This window comes from Paralichthys olivaceus, chromosome 14 (assembly GCF_024713975.1).
Source record: "Paralichthys olivaceus isolate ysfri-2021 chromosome 14, ASM2471397v2, whole genome shotgun sequence".
Classification (NCBI taxonomy): domain Eukaryota; kingdom Metazoa; phylum Chordata; class Actinopteri; order Pleuronectiformes; family Paralichthyidae; genus Paralichthys; species Paralichthys olivaceus.
In genome coordinates, this window is record NC_091106.1 from 7,241,363 (window position 1) to 7,261,740 (window position 20,378).

Below are 20,378 nucleotides of genomic sequence, written 5' to 3' on the forward strand. Positions count from 1 at the left end.
CAGTGATTGAGAACTGTGAGGAACATGCTGCATGAACCTCACCGCCAGATGTCGCCAGCCTGTTTTTTGATGACGTCACTCCTGTCGAAGCTAAAAGCCCATAGAGAACATTGAGTCTTCGCCGGGTGCGGTGGCGCGCGCCTGTAATCCAAGTCACTGGGAGGCTGAGGCTGGCGGATCGTTTGAGCTCAGGAGCTCTGAGCTGCAGCGGACTATGCCGATCGGGTGTCCGCACTAAGTTCGGTATCGATATGGTGCTCCTGGGGGAGCCCGGGACCACCAGGTCGTCTAAGGAGGGGTGCACCGGCCCAGGTCGGAGACGGAGCAGGTCAAAGCCCCCGTGCCGCTCAGTAGTGGGATCGCGCCTGTGAATAGACGCTGTAGTGCAGCCTGAGTAATACAGCGAAACCCAGTTTCCTTTTGGACCATCTTTCTCAACCTTTTCACATCAACGAACAACCGCGAACAACTTCGAGTGTTAATGTGACAAACTGCTCTGTTATCGTTTCTTCATGTTCCTGTTTTCACGGAGAACGCGCAGACAGCATGGTCCTCCACACTGCCTCCTTCTGGAGGAGAGGAGCAACGACCTCCAAACACACCAGTCAACCGGTGCAGCCGTGAAACAGAAACCTCAAACAAATCCGATCAGTTCAAGAGGCGAAGAATCTGATTTTCTACACTAACATTTCGAGAATATCTTTGTAGCATCTCTAACATCAATCCTATTTTAATAATATATATTTTCTGTGGAGCTGATGTGATGTACAGATGTTTCCTAGATGACGTCAGACGTGAAGTGAACTACTTTTTATTCAGTCGTTTTTTCGCCATGTATTTTGTGAAGCACTTTGTAAACTTGTTTAGATACGTGCTATACAAATAAAGTTATTATTATTAATAATATGGTTTAAGGGTTATAGACTTTAGGTCAGGGTTACGGTAAGGCATTTCGTTTTGATGGTTAGGGTAAGGGGTTGGGTAATTATTTAATTCGTTATTAATTAGCATTAGTTAATGAGTGTCCTCACAAGTATAAAGACAAGAATATGTATGTGTGTGTATATATGTGTGTGTGTTTCGAGGAGCAAAATAAAAACAGATGATAACAAACATTTTCTATAACTACAGTGAGAAGTGTGAGTGAATAAAACTAATGCATCATGTGAGAATATTAAGTGTTTCTATCTTTATAGGCTCTACAGTTGTTCCCACCTGTTCCTCTTTGGGCCGTCTGCTCGATGTCATTGGTTAGCGCAGCCGCGTCTCCTCTGTGATTGGTCCGGCCGCCTGTCACTCAGACGGTCGCCGGGGTCATTTCAGTCCATCTGACAGCTGGCCCCTCCCCCGTGTCAGAGTGGGTACCTGAAGTTACGGAGCGGGATCATGGCGGGACGTCTTCTTCACCGAGCCTGGACAACAACACTGCGGCTCAGGAGCAGCGTGGCTGTCAGACCGATACACCGAGCCGCTGCTCTGGCCTCAGAGAGAGGTACGAGTCGGGGAAAAACAATATGTGACACCGTCAGACAGGAGCAGAGAGCGGAGAGAAAGAGAAAGTGACCCGGGTCACAAGTGAAGCAGGTTATACGAGGTGACAGTATGGCTGAATGCAGCATTCTTAGTTTACTGTAGTCTGCAGAGTTTACACGCTTTCTCATGCACTGAGTCTGACTTGTAGCTGCCCAACATGTGCTGTAGTTAATAAAGAGGGTAAAGAACATTGAATTGTGTCAGATAATATGAATTCACAGTGAAATAAAAGTTGTTTGTAGTGTGTGTAGTGTCTTTATGTGCTGTGAGATTGTTATATGTCAGTGTGTTCCCTCGTGTGAGACTATGATATCCAGTAATGAAGGTCATTTGGACTAAACTTGAGCAGAGGCCTTCTTTTATTGACCCACCTCCTTTGGTTTGATGCCAGTATCCTGATAGGGAACAGTGTGCATGTGGGTGGCGTCCATTGCAGACGTGCAGTTTTACTGACATTCGACTGCAGGGACAATCAAACTGTAAAAATGCACCAAAGCACATCTTTATATTTTGTATTGATGAAAACCTCTCCCGTGTTTGTTTCTCAGGGATACCAACAGATGATGAGCAGGCCACTGGACTGGAGCGGCGCATCTTGATGGCCTTAAAAGTGGGAAAGGTAGGCAGCTATTCACACTCACACACAAGTGCAGTGTTTAATCTGACATGTACTAACCATCTTCAAATCTAAATGACAGGATCCCTACAGTATACTGAAGCCAAAAAACTACCCAGGCACCAAAGAAGACCCTCAGATCGTGCCATGCACTGGAAACAAGAGGCTGGTGGGCTGTATTTGTAAGTTATGTATATTTAACACGAGCATGTCACTCACTGGTATACCTCCACCAAGGATCAACAGTCCCCTTATGAAACTAGATTTTTATTTGGATCTGCACCAAATAAATATCAGTCCCTTAAACATGTCTGATTTTGTGAAATCAAGGAAAACTTTGAAAATGAAAGTGGAAAAAGAAATTCCTGGATCCACACCAACGTTGAATGTTTTTTGGGGTCTACTCCACAAAATTTCAAGGAAATCGGATATGTCGTTTTTGCATACTCCTGCTAAGAAACTGACATTTTTTCCCTCATGTCTATATTACAAACCAGGTGTTTTGTATTTTCTGCAGGCGAGGAAGACAACACTGCGATTGTGTGGTTCTGGGTTCACGAGGGAATTCCCCAGCGCTGTCCTTCCTGTGGCACCCACTATAAGCTGATTCAGGAGGACTTGCCTCATTGAAACTTAAAATGCAGGGACAACACAGACCTGTCAATATTTGCCTTCTTCGTGGCCATATACTGCAAAATGTGCATATCATTTAACATATACAGTTGATCATTAAAATATAAAGCTGAAGTGAATTGTCTGGATAGAAATCTGTACAATTATTGATATTTCATAATTCTCTTTAAGATTTTATGCCTTTCCAAAGTCTAAGTTGGTACACTACACTGCATTTAAAAGGTTAATTGTTCTGAGGAACAATTATTCTTAAACGTATTTCCCGTATAACTTCCCTAAGTTATAATAAATTATCAAATATAATCACCTGAAGTCAGTATGTGAAAATGCCTTAGAACAATATTTTATCCCCAAAGTAACTTATTTATTACAAAAGCTTTGCTTTGTTTTTTTTATTTGTGGATTGTTTACGGCTTACAGCCAAGAAATCACACTGTATCTAAAGCAAACACTTTGCAATGCTCTCAATCAAATGTCACAATAGAACCTAAAACATAAAGAGAGTTAGTTTACATTGTCTGGGCTCAAACATCAAATGTGGACACAACATCATGAACTCCTGTAAAATACAGTCTGAGCAGTTACTACACAGTGGAGATTAAAATGTTTTTATGTATGTATTATTACTGATTTAAATCTGGTAATTCTGAGGCCAGTGTTTGTATTTCATGTTTCTGAAATATTTGCGCAACATTAAAAACAAAACAGATGGATCTCTGTGTTACATACATTTTAAGCTTCAGAAAGGTAGTGCTGCTTCATCTAATAATATTTTACAGGCGTTTATGTTGCGGTCTTCATGCCCTGTAAAGTAAATCCCAGTAGTTTGCTTCATCATACTCCTCGTATCCAAACATGAATAAAAGCATATCTACAAGAGCAGTATCAAATGTGATTCAACTTGTAATAGGGCGACAAATACTGTGACGGCATGAAAAAAACAAAAAACTGGAAAATCAAACTCAACATTAATGTGTAATTCTCAATATCCAACTCTAAATCATTTCTAGTGTCATGTGGCCTCATTCCAACCAGTGTTCAAGTCTGTAAAACAAGTCAGAAAATGTGGATGCCATCAACAGTTTTGACATGGAGTTCTAGGCATTTCTGTGTAATTTTAGGCAAGATTAAAGCCTTGGTTGTGGTCTATAGCCTGCAGGAGCTTCTTTTTGAGTGTTTCTAGACTCGTGTACTTGGGCAGGTCCAGCAGGTTGAAGCAGGTGTGGGCCACAGGTAAATAGTTCTCCCCTCCACCGGTGGGCTGGATCACAAGCTTCAGGCTTTTCATGCCCAAGATGGGTATACGGTCACTTCCTGTGAGGAACACTGGTAAAGACGAGAGACGTTTCTGTGAGCAGTTGAACATAAATGAGTAAATACACAGCTTAGCTTATGAAAATGGGTGTCATCACTTACAGAGGAACTGTTTTTTCTTCTCTAAAGTCAGACTGTGGAACACCTCCCAGAAGAGTCTGATGGTGGGATGGTCTGCCCAGTACTCCCCTTTGTATTCAGTAGTCTGAAGAGTGGAGAAAATATTATTTGTACTATTAAAACTTATTAACCCTACTTGAGGTGAAATATTTTGCTTCATCAGTGTCTGCATGACAACCTTTTCCAGCTCTGTCCAGTCATAGTTGGTGTTGCCAATGACCATGGCTTGTAGTTCGTTTGGCTGGAACAGCTCCAAGACTTTTCCACCGCACACTTTGTGAAAGCCTGCATAGAAGCACTCAAACAGAGGGGCCACGGATGTGTTGAAAACGTAGTCAACATAGGCGTTGACAAAGTCCTGCCTGGAAGACAAAAAGAAATTAATATGAAAGTAAAGTGATATTTAGAAACATGTAAAATACAGACAGAAATATGACCTAATAGGAAAAAGAGGATGAAGAAACGTATTTTCAGAATGAGTTCAAGCTATTTACAGGTTAATGATTTAGAACACTACCACAGAAAGCCATGTCAGTGTCTGAAAGGAATACTTCAACATTTTGGAAAATGCCAGGCTTCCTGAAACATGTTTTTACACTTCAGTCTAAACCTGATCATGACTTGTTCTGTGTTATGTTTCCATTTGAATTGAAAATGTTTCCGACCTCCACCAGTGCCCGCAGCTCTGCCTCAATTTGTTAACAGAACGATCTGGACAAGTTCACACACACACACACACACGTCATTGGATTTGAAAACGAGTTTGCAGCAACACTAATTGTTTTAATCAATGAGCTCTAGAGGTGCTGTTAGGTGGATTTGTTTACCTCTGCACAGAGCCAGGCTAGCTGTCCCCCTTGTTTCCTTTCCTTCTGCTAAGCTAAGCAGCTACTGAGTGCAGCTACATTCTTACTGCTGAGCCATCAGAGTGGTATCAATTTTCCAATCTAACAGGAAAGCAAATAAATGTGTAAAGCTATTAATTTCAACAACAGTTGCTCTTGGTTAACGGGACAAGCAAGAAGGTTTTACCTGTTTGATTTATTTACATTGATGTCTTCGCCATTCGGTACGAGTTCCAACACCTCTGTGGCACCATAGTTGTCCTCAGTGATCTGACCAAACAGACAGTTTTAGTGATTTGCACATAACAACTATTTAATTTATACTTTAAGAAAACAATGTTTGACTATTATCTTACTGTGAAGTTCAAACAGAACGTTTCCTCGAGGTCATCTTCTGTGTAGTCCAGTAAGTGTTGTAGACTCCTGTTTTTACAGTTTGACACAAACAAAAAGAACAATATATTATTAATATATAATATATTATATCAGTTTATTAGTCAATGTTGAGCACTGTGTGGTACTGTACAGTAATCACAACATTGAACGTTTCAACTTTAGATGCCCCCTAAAAGAACCAAATCAAAATAAAGTGACATCCATAAACATGTTAAATAGAAAAAACCTCAGATGACTGTTCCTTGATCTGACCTTCCCACATCTGGCATTAGCTCTTTCAGGTCGTCAAGTGCCGGCTTCTTCTTCAGAAGCTTCTTGTAAAGGGCCACGGGGAAGTTGAGCTCCACTATCGTGAGATTGTAGATGGCCAGACCGCAGATGACCCCGATGAGGTTGAACAGGTCAATGTCTTCAAAGGTCTGCGAGGGACAGATAGTGAATTAGAAGGGGCAGTTTCTCAATGATTATATTCAGGTGTTAGCGGCTTTACTGTAAAAGATATGGGCAAATTCAAATACAACCACTTCAGTCTCATTTCAGAGTGCACTTAAAAAACATTGTTATATATTACACAAAGGTGAATCATGCAGCAGAAGTACCTTATTTGAAAACCAGATGAGCCTGGACTCCTCGTAGTAACGAAACATGCCATATTTGGGATCCAGCAGCTCTTTCATGATCAAGAGGAAGAACTCCTTTCTCACGCCTCCTGCATCGACCGCCTCTTCTCCTACAAAGATCACCTGCCATGGATGTTGCAAACATTAGTAGAGCGACAGTGCTTTTCATCGAATTGTATATATCTTAGTAGCAGAGCAGTGTAAGCCACATAATATTTGAAGAAAACAGGCATTCGTTCATGTCAGATTTATTTAATTCATGACATAAATCCATAAATTACAAAGAGCTGTATATAATCACTACAATTTCTGTAACCAAACCCATAAACCAATTTTTTTCTGCTGAACACCACTGTGCCTCCCAGTATTACATTCTAAAGGTTGTTTTAGAATTTCAGGGTAGAGGCACTTCAGCCAAAACTTATGGTTGAGGTGACACTTCAAAGGCTCCATAGAGCTCAGGGGAACTTCAGTCAATTACAAATCCGTCACTCTGTGCAGCACCTTTCACAGACTACACAGCTTTTTCATCCTTTGTTACTGAAGACATTAGTAATCCTTGCTGTCACCTTGAGTGGTTTCTTGTAGTCAACATTCTTGGACTTCCCGAGGACTTCCATGGTGTCTCCGACTATATTTTCCCTCCGGACGATGAGGATGAGGCACGGGTTGACAGATTCCACTGCTGGCAGGAACATAGAGCTGAAATTTTGCATCTGTGCCTGGTCCACAGCTATCTATCAATGCAGCGAGGGAGTGATGGATGATAAGAACATTTTAATATTTTCACAGATACTATAAAGCAGTTGGTATGGTCCCAAATTATGTGACTGCACTTGATTAAGCTCCTTTACAAAGAATGAAACCAGATCGATTGAAGGGGAAAAGCCAACACATGAAAGTAGAATTAGATTTTCTGTATATTACCTGCATCTGTATGACAGCATCAGTCTGAAGCAGAGTGGTCTTGGCTTGGGCATCAAACACAAAGGGATACCTGCACAGAGTCACCACACCATCATGGCCCTGAGGATGCAGACACATAAAAAATAGATCATACCTATATCTACACAAAGACAAATCTCATTAAGTGAATCGTGGTGAATCTGCAGCAGACTCACCATTGGGTACATCTGCCTCTGAATCCATGTGACGTAGTCGTTTCTGATGTCTATCAGGTCGTCCAGCTCATGGATGTAGAATTTGTCGTACTGAATGATGTGTCCGGCCCGTTCACTCACCTGAAGCATCAGGAAAATGGATCTTATCAACTGTTTGCCACAGTCCTGCATCATTTAATGAAGGAATTTGACATGTGACATGGATTATTTTGCATCTCTCACCACATGCAGGATCTCCAGGAGTCGGAGGGACGTGTCCAGGAAACAGGTAAAGATTCTCTGCTCGACTGAAGGAATGCCCACCTTGTGCATCTGAAGGAGATACACCACCACCTCCTTGTACACCTCGACCAGCCGCTGGAAGACTCTGGACTCAAACCCGGACCACCAGTTTCCTGATGAGAACAGAAGACAAAATGTTTTGTGTAAAAAGCTTAAAAGCAAAACTGGACAGAGAAACTTGTGCCTCATGTGTTACATTGAAAAACATTTTCATCCTACCTAGCACCTTAAGTGGAGCCTCCTTCAGGCTGAGGAGCGATTTGGCAAATGGGATGGAAATGGTCACATAATTGTTTCGGTCAATGAAGAGAGGGCATTCTGGAAGAGTGATGTAGAGTCTCAGGGCTTCGATATCCGGAGGAGAGTTGCTCAGTCTGGGAATTAAGTGCTTTTCTAGACTAGCAGCAATCTGAGGGAGATATTAGACAGATTTACTAAAACTTACTGTAAGTTCAAATTATGTTACTTCAAACAGACTGGGCTGGTGCTAGATGGAAACTAATTCATATTCACTCTGCAAATAAAACATGACTAAGAGTGAAGCCTTTGTCAGTGAAGGGGTCAGAGTAAGACCACCTTTGTCTTCAGTCTTAAAAGTGGAATAAACTCTAATAACCTCTACAAATGTGTTTACTTGTTGATTCAGTTTTAAGGCGTGACAGTGGGTGTTTATAAAAAGGTAACTGTCAGGTTACAGGGCCAAGATCTCTGTGATACTTCAATGAAAGTTACACATTATGTCCAACATTATTTAAGCATCTTACAAAAAAGAAATGCTTTTGGAGGGCTGTAGAAAAAAAAAAAACGTATGAAAGTCAATGAGGCACAGAAACACACATTTCAGATGGTCGGTAATGTGACCTAAAATAAGTGAGGAGGCATAATAAGTTGTTCGTAATATTCATTAAAATGTTTCAGAATTTACACTTAGGGTGCTGATATATACAGTATGTTGATAAGTTGTTTGGTACATGAATGCCAGAAGATGGAAAATTGATCTCTGTCTCCCAAACATCAAAATGATCTTGTCAAGTGTCTTGTTTTGTTCACAAACCAAAGATTCTTTATTGTCATGAGAGGAGCAGAGAAACTAGAAACAAATTCACATTCAAGAAGCTGAAATCAGAGAACTCAAACTACAATGAACTGAGTGGTTGAGTACTGATGGATTAATCAATCAATATTTGCAGCCCTAATCTACACCTATAGTACACACTGTTATCCATTCAACAACATCCTACTTTTTAATAAAAATGTAAACCATAGGAAACATCAGTGCAATTATGTTTAATTGTTAAATCAAACTAGGAGATAACCAGCAATGTAATAAATAAACATAAATATGGTGCACCAACAACAGGAATTTTGGTTTTGAACACCAACCTGCTGAGCTATCTCAGGGTGATCTTGTTGGATCACTCTGTGAAACAGGATGCGAGCTGTGTTCATATTCACGCCTGAATATTTGCTGCTGGTACTGAAGTGATCTGGATGACTGTGGAAAAGAAACAATGATTAAGACAGCAGACAGGTAGCCCCCCCGAATATTTAAGTGACACAGCCTCACTTACATACAAGAGGAGAACTGAGTATTAGAAACACCTCAAACTATAATACAACACTGCTGATTACAGCTCCAAATCAACGTCTCCTTGACTAAACTTTGCTGTAAATAGTGTGAAGGAGGAGGATCAGATCAGTGAAGAAAATGTATCTGACAATAATGAAAAAAGTTAAGACTTTTGGACATAGATGTAGATGACACCTGACTTCATCTAAAATGTGATTACCTCACTGACAGAAAAGATCCATTGAGGCAGCTTGCTGAGGAGAACACGAGGTCAATCTCACTGAGGGAATCATAAAAGGTGAGTAATTAGTGTGACTTTGTCCTGCAAGTAAATCTTCACAAACTACAAACAGAATCATGACACTTTTCCAGCTGTAAAAAACGTGTCTACAATGAACTAACAATAACATCAATAAGGTGAGGTCAGCCATGGCTCTTGACTTTACTTGGAGATTTCCAGCGGGAGTCGTCCTGGTGAATGGTTCAACCATTTGTGTATGATATCTTCATTCAAGGTGCAAATCTGTCCGTGGTGATCTTGTATCCTCAAAGCGTTTTTGCTCTGCAAGATCTACAAAAAGATTTAATGATTAAAAACCAGACCAAAGTGTATCAGTTATGCAGGATCAGGTCAAGCAGACCAGTTCTTACAATATTTTTAAATGTGTAAGAAGTGAGGCATCACCTTTACTCCTGAACACTTACATTGGCAGTGCAGTAGTGAGCAAAACTCTGATCTCCTCCAGCATAAATCTTCTTGACACAAAAGCCCTTCTCTGAGTCTGCGAGGTAGCACAATGAAAGCAAGAAATAAACGTGAGGGTACGTTGCAGTGGGATTTTTGCGTTTTATTCCTCTTGACTGCAGAAATCATTTTCTGCAGATTTATACATATTGTGATTCACCTGTATAAGCTGGAGCACTGGAGGCTACCCAGGGGCCTTTGACAGGGGCCGGGCTTTTCCTGTTGCATGTGGAGCGTGTACCAAGCTGCCCGTTACCACCAAGCCCAAATGAGTCCATCTTCCCAGAGGAGGGTGTGAAAGCCAACGTGTGCTGCCTTAGAATTCAACAATAATTTGAAAGATAGTTGATTTATGACACAAACTTCAAGCACAACTGAATCGATCTTGTTTACTGATACTTTCAAATGACATGTACATACATTTGGGTAAACACAAAATAAATGACGTCATGTTTGAGATAAAATGTGACAAAATACACTGACTTTACCTTCCACATGCGATCTGCGTAACTACACTCCCCATGAGCTCAAACACTTTCCTAGGGTTGATTTCATGGTTTGTGGAGTTATGTCCAAGTTGTCCGTATCCACCCGCTCCAAATGTAAACACACCTCCCTCCTGTAAAATCAGCAACACCAGTTATTCTAACATTTCTGCAGATTAGAGCACAGAATTCTAATGTTAGAAGACACAGGAGATAAGACTGGGATAGACAGAAAGCAGGAAGGATTAAGTCGTGTTAATGATTTCAAAACAGTTATAACCCACAAGAATTACCCATAATACTAAACTCCCGCCCTAAGATTGTTTCCTCCACCGCGACGTGAGCGTCAGCTGAAACAGAAAATTACTGCACTCTGGATACCTGCATAGAAATGGGCCTTCTCATCAATCAGCCATGAGGATTTTAAAATATACTGCTGCACAGACTACTTAACAAGGCAAAGAAAAGCTTCTGTTGGTAAAAGATAATGATTGTTTAGCCCCTAACAGCCAAACTGCAGTGGTCACTTAAATCAGGGACATTTTTATACAACTTATATCTTTTATTCATCATACTAATTATAATAGCATTATTCCCGACCCCAAAGCCAGGGTTGGTAATCCTGGAGAAGTTAACAAGAGCAGACAACACTATGAAAAAATGCAACCAATACATCCCAGCCCCTCCCATCATCCATCTCGTCAAAGCTACAATTTTATTTAAAATCGGTCAAGAGTTTGAAAGGTTGATTGTTGTAAAGCTCTGAAGTTTTTGTGAAGTTGGCCTCGTTTTCCCACATCTCAGCACTTTGATTCAGAACAATGCAAGTTCATTAAATAAACAAAAGTATATAACTAACCTTGGTCAGTGCTGCTGTGTGATCTTCTCCACAGGAGATGTAAATCACTCTCTGAGACCTAAGAGACTTCAGCAGAGCTGGGCAATATCGATCTGAAAAAAACAAACTGACCATTAGGTTGAATTAAGGGCTTGAATGCTCACATGTTCTGTAGGGGTTTGACCACTAACCATTGGTGTCATTGAGACCCAGCTGACCAAACTTGTTGCGCCCCCAACCAAACACTGCTCCTGAGAGCGTGAGGGCAAAGCTGTGGGCACTACCTGCAGATATTTGAGCAAAAGGAATGCCCTGCAGAGACTGAATGATTTGTGGCGTGGAAACGCTCTGTCCCTTTAATCCTAGCCCAAGTTGTCCATATCGACTCTGGCCCCACGAGAAGACTTGACCTCCTGTGTAAAGAAGCATGACAATGAATGGCCTAACGTGCAAAACATAGTAAGCTGAATAAATAAATGTGTATCTTTTTGGTCCTGTTCAGACCTGGTATTAACATACGTCCTGAGAGATCTGATCACAAGTGGACAGCTCCAAGTTTATCTGTTCAAACTTGCTCTAAATGCAAATAAACACACATCACTTGAGTTCACGAAGACCAAATAATGTTTTTTCGTTTGTGTGTGTCTGATCATCTGCAGGAGTGAGAGAGCGCAGTCATGAAGGGCTGCATGAATGAATGTACAGCCCCACTATGAAGAAAGATTTTATCCATTTGAAAAAGGCATCAGTAATTATGTGGTTGTCAGTGTTGATACATGTATTGTGGTGGTGGCTACAGACAAATCAACGTATGGACACTGAAAAGAGTGAAAATACTTTAGATTCATAAAACTGTAGTGGGTCAGAGGGCGTCAGCTGAGTAGGTGGTCCTTCATGTGTGGATGGGACGGATGTGGGTTCATTCCAAGTGATTGGATCTCAGGACCCATTAAAAAAGCAATTGGGTTCATTCATGCATGTTTTTGCCGGTGACTACTTGTGATCTTATTACTCAGTTGATACCAGGTCTGATCGGGATCAGAGGTACAAACCATCCTCACCTCTTGAAAGTGCATGAGAGTGCCAATATCCACAGGCTACCTGAGTGATTTGTACATCTGACAAACTCTTGATGTTTCTGGCATTTTAGAGACAGAGAGATACATGAGCATTATTTATATGAGCTTTGTTTGAGTTGCAAGAAATAAACACATTATTCAATATATTCCATCAAACAAAACTCAAACGATTTCAATTCTATTTTTTCAATTTTCGGAGGGGTGGGGCATGACCCTAGGAAGATCCCAATGAGGAATATCCCAATAAAATGTTGCTGTGGATCCGGGACCTTCTTTTTCACCGTTTTTTAAAATTGTGAGAGAGAGTGTTTTTCAACGTTTTCCTCGATTTCTCAGCTCTAGATGAAAACGAATTAGGCATGTTTAGGGTACAGATATTTATAACCAGTCAGGATCAATTGAATATAAATGTAGTTTCATAAGAGACTGATGGTAGAGGTATGCTCTCTACTGACTGTAACCATTGTAGGTTACGTTTGTCTTTACATAGCAGAGGATCTGTAAACAACGTACTGTGCAAAACATATAAGTGAGACTTCATGTTTATCATATAAAGTGAAACTAGCAGTTGAACTTACCGAGGCACACGAACACATTCTTCCAAGTTATTTAAGCCCAGCTGGCCATCTGAGCCCAAACCCCATGAAAAGAGCTGCCCTTTATCATTCAGGGCGAGAGTATGAGACTCTCCACACGACACCGCCACTATGATCTGAGCATCCAGGGCCACAACCTGTTCTAATACAAGACAAAGACAAACATGCAGTGAATAATTTGACCAACTATTAACACACAAAACCAAACCCCACCAACCTGGTTTCTTCCTGGACTTCTCGTGTCCCAGCTGACCCAGGTCATTGCAGCCACAGGTATACACTGTCCCGTCCTGCAGCAGGAAGGCTGTGTGTCTGCGGCCACACCCCACGTCACACACTTGCTTCCCGTGGAAGAAGTCGCACACCCGCGGCTCCACCACGATCTCCTCGTCGATCCCACCCAAGCCCAGCTGTCCGTAGGAGGCATTCCCCCAGCACAGCATCGTGGCTCTGCCCTTCGGCTGTGCGCGGCGGCAGGATCCCGTCCCGTCTCTGTGGAGAGCAGGGAATCAGCTCGGCTAACGCAGCCACACTCACACATCCACTCTTTGAGCTGTACACTTGAGCCTGGAACACCTAGCGAGGCAGCAGCACAACGTGATGGCTAAACAACCGCGTCCCTACACACAGAGGCGTGCACAGCGGCTAGCTTAGCTTGTGTACGTAGCACGTAGTGATGTATAAAGTATAGCATTAGCACAATGAAGTCGAAGCTGTCAAGGTGATATGTAAACAGATTAGCCGAGTAAGCTACAGTTAGCATAATGTCTACTGTAATCAGATAACACCACTTCCGCTTTGGGTAACTCTAAAATAAAACACACGGATAAACGCGTTTAAACACGCGTGTTGTTAATATTTGTGTTTAACCAACGTAATAATAAGTCAAATTAATCATCTCATATATCATTGAAAATAAGAATTACAACAATGCTTCTAGAATATATAAATACATTTATACCTAACATTCACACCGGAAGTACTATTCTTGTTCTGACTAGAAAACCGTGGATACGACAGCTAGCATGCAGCTTAACGAGTCTTTACCCTGATTAAGATCGAGACGGGTCATGACTGATGCTGCTTGTTCAAGTTTAATTAGCATTTTGCAACGTAACGATATCACACTTAGCGGCGGTGGCTAACGATCTGCAGATACATTTGAAATGAACGCGTCGCGGCACTGACACAGCAGAGCGTCCCTCTCAGCAGTGTGCTGTAATATTAGCTGGCTAACGTTGTTCAGGTCTTAATGAGGCTAACAGCTAACACACTGATCTGACTGAGTAGCTGAGAAACGCAGCTCTGTTATTCTTTAGTGTGTGAGCAGTGCAAAGTTGCTGCCGTTACAACGGTATCGACAAATAACAAATCTTACCAGAGCCGCCAGATCTGACAGTGTTGCTGTGTCCGCTGGTAGCTTGTTAGCTGCTCCGACTGTTAAAAACACGCGTACCGGCGCATTTCAGCTTTTTTTCTGGCAACCAGCAGCTCGTTCTCGGGATTCCTCCCCAGCGCCTCGTCCTCTGTCAACAACTGCTGCACGGCGCTGCTGCGGAAACACGTCAAGTCACCTCAGCTAGCATGTGCATGTCCGGTTCTTCTTCTAGAGATACAGCTGGTTTGCAGTGGGACAGTGGGATACGATCATGCAGCTGCGCACTCTAGTTTATCTTTATAATAAAGTGCTGTGAGTTTTATCTGGATATCTCAGTTAAACAGTGAAATGTGGATGTTTTGTAGCGTGAATACCACGAGGGGAAGTTTTAACTTGAAGGTTCGCCCACTCAACCGGACGTGCTTTTGGCTTTTCACACACTTGACATCACGATGGTGAAGAAACGTCGCGAAGCGCCCACAGTGATCTGGATCCATGTAGTTAAATATTGGATATAAATATGTTCCCAAACTGTATGTTGAACAGCACACAGGTCACACGTGTACATGCTGTATGTAAGTGATGTGAGTGAGAGGAGGCAGTAAACTCATAAAACTAGATTTCAGGCTTCACATTCAACCAACTCTACATCCAAGTTGTGTATATAGACATTCTATGATATAGACCCACAAAATATAGTTAAGTAGACCTAGTGAAGTGTGTGTGTGGGGTGTATATTGTAAACATAGAATCTAACAATATATTTAAAGTTTTTATACATATGTATATAGTGCGTGTATTTATTGTTTAATTTATTTTTGCCTACATGAAAAGAAGCATGGCAACACCACATTTTGTAATTTTTGAAATAAACCTTCATTATAAGAATATTTGAAACAACGATGTGGAAATATACAAGGTAAAGCTTCATTTTAATGGATAATAAAAGATGGAAAGACTGGAACTTCTTTACTCGTTTCAAAGACCACAGTTCAACCTGTGTCAGTGGTAAATTAAAACTTCTGGCTCCCTCTAGTGAGTTTGATCGACAAGTTAACTCCCTCGCTCATGTGTGCTTATCCTCATATAACAAAACCCCACCTCTGTGAATCATATCCCTGCCACAATATCAGCAAGTGGAAAATTATAAATAATTCACACACTTTACTTTAAGGATACACAAAATCAAATAATAATAATAAAAAAACACACAACTAAACCATTGAAAACAGCAGTATTAGTAAAAAAAAATCACAGTTCTCTAAATGCTGAGAATATGGCCTTGGAAAATTGTATTTATTTTACTTTGCAAGACTAAAGACAAGACATTGACAAAACACTACCAGGAAGACAAAAACTGTAAATATAAGCCAGAATGAAATGACAAAGCAGACAGTGTGTTTTGTTTTCTATATCCAAAGGAAAATAATAATTTTTTTATTTTTATTTAACCCAAACCCTTTAAACGATAATGATAAATGACTATAAATATAATATACACGTCGTAATCCAACAGTAAATGGGCAGGCAGGGATTTATTTATTTATATCCTGTTCTCAATGCTGCATCATAGGTCATGGGCCAGTTACAACACTTCTCTTTTGTTGTTATTTAAAGGTGACAATAGAGACATAGTCTAAACTGCGTAAACACTGCAAGGGACCTGTCATCTTTCAACAATATCAGCCCATCTTATGCGTACAATTAAACATCCTTGGTCTCATGATTAGCACCTTTAAGAGTCAGTGCCTCGTTATTTAAAGGTGACAATAGAGACATAGTCTAAATTGCGTAAACACTGAAAGGGACCTGTAGTCTTTCCACAATATCAGCCCATCTTACGCATACATTTACGCATCCTTGGTCTCATGATTAGCACCTTTCAGAGTCAGTGCCTCTTGAAAATGCGGTGTGTCCTGTTGTGCTGGTTCTTCATGGGTGTTTTCCCCCGTGACAGTGTCAGACAGGAGGAGCACATTTGGAGCACATTAAGTTACAAACCAGCACATAAGCAGGAGGACAGAGACAGGAGGAACAAACATGCTGCACTTACTCGGAGTAAGTTAATCACAGCTTCATATATCATTTCAGTCTTTTAGCAGAGGATGAGTATCGATGTTAAGTGTTCGTGTGAGTACTGGGACTGACTGTGTGCTTTTTTTATCCATAGGTCGTTGCTGGCCTTCTCTTAGTCATAATGTGCTTTTCAAAAGGACTTAAAGACGTGAGTTAACATTAACAGTGGTCATCTTGTACACAATGGAAGATTTTCTGGTTTAAGATTTAATTTAGATGATTATTCAGACATAAAGCAGCCATAAGGAAACAGACTCAAACAAAGACTGCAGTGCACCTGCTAAAGGAAGTGAGCACTGAGAGGAAGAAGGAAACAAAGTCTGCTTTTCTCAAATGATTCATTATGTTCCACAGGGAAACAAACCTAAAAAACCACAGCTGGTCGAGTTCACTCCTAACTACAAGAAGGTCAGTGATCATATACATTTACATTCTGTAATTACTTATAATAGTTATGAAATATGATACATATCTGACTTCTGTTTCAATTTATTCACAAACAAGGATATGAGTGAAGAGGACGTGCATTTGCTGGCCAAGATCCTCTCCGTTGGATTGGTGGATGCAGACCCCAACTATCTCCACCATCTTAAAGGCTACAGAGACCTGCATGGTGGCTGATCTCAGCTCAAAGAAAGAAAGGGAGAGAGGAAGAGCGAGAGAAAGAAAGGGACACAGCTGTTCCTGGAGATCTCAGTGGACTTGGGATGACATTGTATCAAGGCTGTTCAGCATTGAGTGATGGATTATACTTCAAGTCAAGCACTTATCACAGATGTTCCGAGATTAATGATGAACAGACACTTTACTCAGGTCAAACGTGGCATTGGTAATCAATGAGGAATAATCTGCCCAAGTGATAATACTGATGGTGGATCATTACTGCTGTTTTATTGCCTAACTCTAACCTGGATGTGGAAAGAGCTTCTGACACATTATATTTATTACATTCTTTTCCTTTTTTAAAATCTAGAATTCTTTGGTCGGTGACACTTGCTTTATTGGTGTGTGCTTTACCATGTTAAAACTGCTTGGTTCCATTATATCAGAGCTGTTGTAAGCAGTTGCACAACAAAAAGCTGCTAATCCATTTAAAGACAGACTATGTTACTGTGGCTACAATCGGCAGTATTGTTGCAATGCAACCTAAATGTTTAACCCCTGTTTAGCAACCAATGTAACAGTAAAACACAATGGGAAGATTCATAATACCAGTAGTATGTATTATACTTTCTAATAAGATTTGCTCACATAAGCCACCATTGGTCACACCAGACCAACAGATGAGAGTAATGAACTCAACAATGGTGCATTTTATTGTTTTATATATTCAACCTTTTATTTGTAAGAACAAGAATTTGTTATTTCTTTCCTCAAAAGTAAAAGTATGCGCTTGCTTTGAGGGATTCATTCTTTCTTTAAACATTTCCATCCTGCAGGAAGTTACTTTGTTTTTGCTGTCATTTTGTTCATGTGCTTACCTGGAGAGACAGACAGACAGAAAGACAGACAGACGGATCGATTAGATGCATGTAAACTCAAATGCTGATATTTGCTTCCATTTATGTGTCTTTTAACATCACTTACTCCACACATGGCTGTTGAGCTTGTCCCCCAGCAGGTAGAAGAGGGTCACCACAAACATGTTAAAGAAGAAGAAGCCCACCAGACCAGATGTGCTGAAGTGGCCGAGGAGGGGATACACCCAAATCCCGACCGACAAGTACACCCATATGATCCTGCAGGATGTTTTGATAGAGAGAGAGAAAGAGGGGTTAAAAAAAGAAGAAGAGCTGTTCCTGGTATCACTGGATACTGGATATCTGTCAGATCATGTTGGACTGTCTTGTCTTCAAAGATCGTGCACTGTTCTGTCTTGTGCAAATATTCACCCTCAGAGTTTCCACCCGTTGACACAGATGATACTGACAATTACAACAGAAACACAATAAAAGAAATCTTATCATGATCGTCCTACAGTGTTTTTACTGTTTGCAGCATGACAGGCTGAGTCACAGTTTGTGAACCAGAGCCAATGGTAGTTCAACGCTTTCGGTCTCAAGCTATTTGTGTTTTGAACTTTATATAAGGATGGACAACATGACGGCTCACCAAAAGTGGAGCCAAATTAGCTTGAATGCCTCTTTTTGGTTGACTACAGTACACATAATAAACACTGCCTCCTCCATGTTAGAGGATGGGACATGGACCAAACTAAAAAAATTTTAAAATAATATGTCAAACAGAATTTTCTCAAAGATGGTTTCTGTCATTGTGGCATCCATATCTGGATTTTGTAGCTTAAGTTTTGTGCCTCTGGAGGAAGTGGATAAGAAATGTTGTCTATTCCTGTGCACACTGACTCATCACTCACCAAGACAAGTAAGCCACGCCCACGCCTCCTAACGCTGCCAGTGCCTGTTTAGTCTGTGGGTAAATGTGCGGCTGCACAATCACTTCTCCAATTAAAATGGGCAGGACAAACGTATGCTGAGAAAACAGTGTTGGAACAACTCATCATGTGTTTATGACAGGATATCATAGTCATATTTAAAGTCTTTACAAAAAATAAAGTTTACTGACCATAGCGTGGTTTATCCATGGAGGGAAGAAGGTGTCAATAGTAGCAGGATAGACCAACTCTCTGTCATAGGAAAAGATCGTCCAGAAAAGCAGAACAACAAACTAAAGAAATGCAGAGAAGAGAAAGTTAATGCATAATGATGATTAAAATTGTAATTTTTTTATAAACAATGTTCTAAACTCTATTTCTCACCATGCCTACAGGGAAAGCAAACACAGTGAACAGGAAGTCTTTACATCTGCTCAGAGTATTCTCAGATTTTTTACCAGGCTGTAGGTCGTTCACTGCTGCCAGTCCAAAGAAACACATCTGCAATAACTGAAATATAAAAACGATTATTACTCTTCATCATCATTTTTACTGCAGTCAAGGAGGTTATAGTTGTCTACTGCTTGTTTGTCTGTCGGTTAATCAACAGGAATATCACAAAAACTTCAAAACTGATTTCCATGAAAATTGTGGCTGCGGTATGGGTCCGAAAAACAGCCCATTAAATGTTGTTTCTTTAACATAGGGAGATTTTTCCACATTTTTAATTCATGGATCTTTGAAAAAATTAGGCATATTTAGGGGACTGCTATTTATGAATGTGTGCAATTTGGTGCAGATCCAAATAAAAACCTGGAGAACTTAAATGTGGTTTCATAAGGGGAATGTTGGTTCACAGCGGAGGTATACACTCTACCGAGAGTCCCTCTTGTTTATATCTGCAATATATATTCATGTAAGCAGATGTGTTACAAGGTAATAGAGGTATTGTACTCACCAAATTCAAGAACGTGAGGTACTTCCAAGGTCCTCCATAAACAAAGATCCCTGCAGGTAACTCCTCTCCAACCTTGCCAGCAAGAGTCTTCACAACAAAAGCGTACCAGCTGAATGCAGTGATGTGATACACTCTCCTCAGGGTTGAAGACATTCTGACATAAACTTGTACTGCTCACCAACAAACAACCAAATACATTAAACACAAGAGGGAAAACAAAAACTACTCTTTAAAACTGCAGCTTTGCCCTTCAATCGTGAGGAACTCCAGGCAGTGTGGATTCTTTACAGATTAGTGTAATTCAGTGCGAGCTTATCAAGACATTTGTGAGCGGTGGAGGCAAAGCAACAAGAGGCCCACTGTTTCTTATAAAGCATGGGAAGGAGCCCTTCGTTCACTCCCGACGCGCTGCAGCATGTGACTGCGTGAAATTTCATTCATAGTGAAGGCTTAATCGCTTTCATGGTCTTTTGCAAGAGAAGCCCCCTAAAGTTAAATAAAGTAAAACGGCTGAGACGATTATGACAGGAGAGAGGAGAGGAGGAGGGGCTAAGTTCTCCATCTATTCAATAATATGAGCTTGTGTGTCCTAAAACACTGAGGTGAGCATGACACTCAGTTCTTCTTGTCATTAGTTATGTTGTTTCGTGGTTGACCTTTGACCTGTGTATGGAGGGGTATTGATACATACAGAGACCTAAATGAACTCTTGATTATTCTGCTCAAGTCTTTATGAGCTCATGGCAATTTTCTAGTTCCTATGAATCATAGGAACTAGAAA

General features: G+C 40.8%; 3 protein-coding genes across 5 annotated transcripts; 1 reads left to right on the forward strand and 2 right to left on the reverse strand.

Moving 5' to 3' along the window:
• The first annotated feature begins 1,320 nt into the window (after positions 1-1,320).
• cox5b2 (cytochrome c oxidase subunit 5B2) lies at positions 1,321-2,896 on the forward strand. Its single transcript, XM_020095254.2, has 4 exons — positions 1,321-1,492; positions 2,082-2,152; positions 2,232-2,331; positions 2,667-2,896. The coding sequence occupies exons 1-4, from the start codon at positions 1,387-1,389 to the stop codon at positions 2,777-2,779; spliced, it is 390 nt and encodes a 129-aa protein (XP_019950813.1). The 5' UTR covers positions 1,321-1,386; the 3' UTR covers positions 2,780-2,896.
• A 263-nt stretch (positions 2,897-3,159) lies between these two features.
• Positions 3,160-14,338, reverse strand: herc4 (HECT and RLD domain containing E3 ubiquitin protein ligase 4). 2 transcript variants are annotated; one of them, XR_011246141.1, is made up of 25 exons: positions 14,172-14,338; positions 13,011-13,285; positions 12,776-12,935; positions 12,180-12,256; positions 11,310-11,531; positions 11,140-11,231; positions 10,284-10,414; positions 9,956-10,110; positions 9,756-9,832; positions 9,497-9,621; positions 9,271-9,330; positions 8,864-8,975; positions 7,700-7,889; positions 7,421-7,593; positions 7,199-7,318; positions 7,005-7,103; positions 6,647-6,814; positions 6,057-6,200; positions 5,710-5,876; positions 5,418-5,484; positions 5,249-5,331; positions 5,044-5,163; positions 4,395-4,578; positions 4,199-4,301; positions 3,160-4,108 (listed from the first exon to the last, which is right to left on the reverse strand). XR_011246141.1 is itself a non-coding variant. In XM_020095231.2 (24 exons), exons 2-24 carry the CDS (start codon positions 13,234-13,236, stop codon positions 3,900-3,902), a joined length of 3,144 nt encoding a protein of 1,047 aa, XP_019950790.1. In that variant the 5' UTR covers positions 13,237-13,285; positions 14,172-14,338; the 3' UTR covers positions 3,160-3,899. The 2 variants fall into 2 exon arrangements, 1 of the variants encoding a protein (XP_019950790.1); XM_020095231.2 differs by lacking the exon at positions 5,044-5,163.
• A 3,221-nt stretch (positions 14,339-17,559) lies between these two features.
• On the reverse strand, positions 17,560-19,882 carry LOC109631363 (androgen-dependent TFPI-regulating protein). 2 transcript variants are annotated; one of them, XM_020090073.2, is made up of 6 exons: positions 19,598-19,882; positions 19,024-19,149; positions 18,831-18,932; positions 18,622-18,737; positions 17,835-17,986; positions 17,560-17,728 (listed from the first exon to the last, which is right to left on the reverse strand). In XM_020090073.2, exons 1-6 carry the CDS (start codon positions 19,748-19,750, stop codon positions 17,691-17,693), a joined length of 687 nt encoding a protein of 228 aa, XP_019945632.2. In that variant the 5' UTR covers positions 19,751-19,882; the 3' UTR covers positions 17,560-17,690. The 2 variants fall into 2 exon arrangements, with proteins under 2 accessions (XP_019945632.2, XP_069395368.1); XM_069539267.1 differs by lacking the exon at positions 17,560-17,728 and having other exon boundaries at positions 17,827-17,986.
• Positions 19,883-20,378: the final 496 nt, after the last annotated feature.

Coding starts and splice junctions, on each gene's coding strand:
- cox5b2 (XM_020095254.2), top strand. CDS start 1,387: ATGGCGGGACGTCTTCTTCACCGAGCCTGGACAACAACACTGCGGCTC. Junction 2,153..2,231: donor TGGCCTTAAAAGTGGGAAAG/GTAGGCAGCTAT, acceptor TCTAAATGACAG/GATCCCTACAGTATACTGAA. Junction 2,332..2,666: donor GAGGCTGGTGGGCTGTATTT/GTAAGTTATGTA, acceptor TATTTTCTGCAG/GCGAGGAAGACAACACTGCG.
- herc4 (XM_020095231.2), bottom strand. CDS start 13,236: ATGCTGTGCTGGGGGAATGCCTCCTACGGACAGCTGGGCTTGGGTGGG. Junction 7,594..7,699: donor GGCTCCACTTAAGGTGCTAG/GTAGGATGAAAA, acceptor TGTTCTCATCAG/GAAACTGGTGGTCCGGGTTT. Junction 5,485..5,709: donor CTAATGCCAGATGTGGGAAG/GTCAGATCAAGG, acceptor CTGTAAAAACAG/GAGTCTACAACACTTACTGG.
- LOC109631363 (XM_020090073.2), bottom strand. CDS start 19,750: ATGTCTTCAACCCTGAGGAGAGTGTATCACATCACTGCATTCAGCTGG. Junction 17,987..18,621: donor GGCGTGGCTTACTTGTCTTG/GTGAGTGATGAG, acceptor AACATCCTGCAG/GATCATATGGGTGTACTTGT. Junction 17,729..17,834: donor GCTCAACAGCCATGTGTGGA/GTAAGTGATGTT, acceptor CTGTCTCTCCAG/GTAAGCACATGAACAAAATG.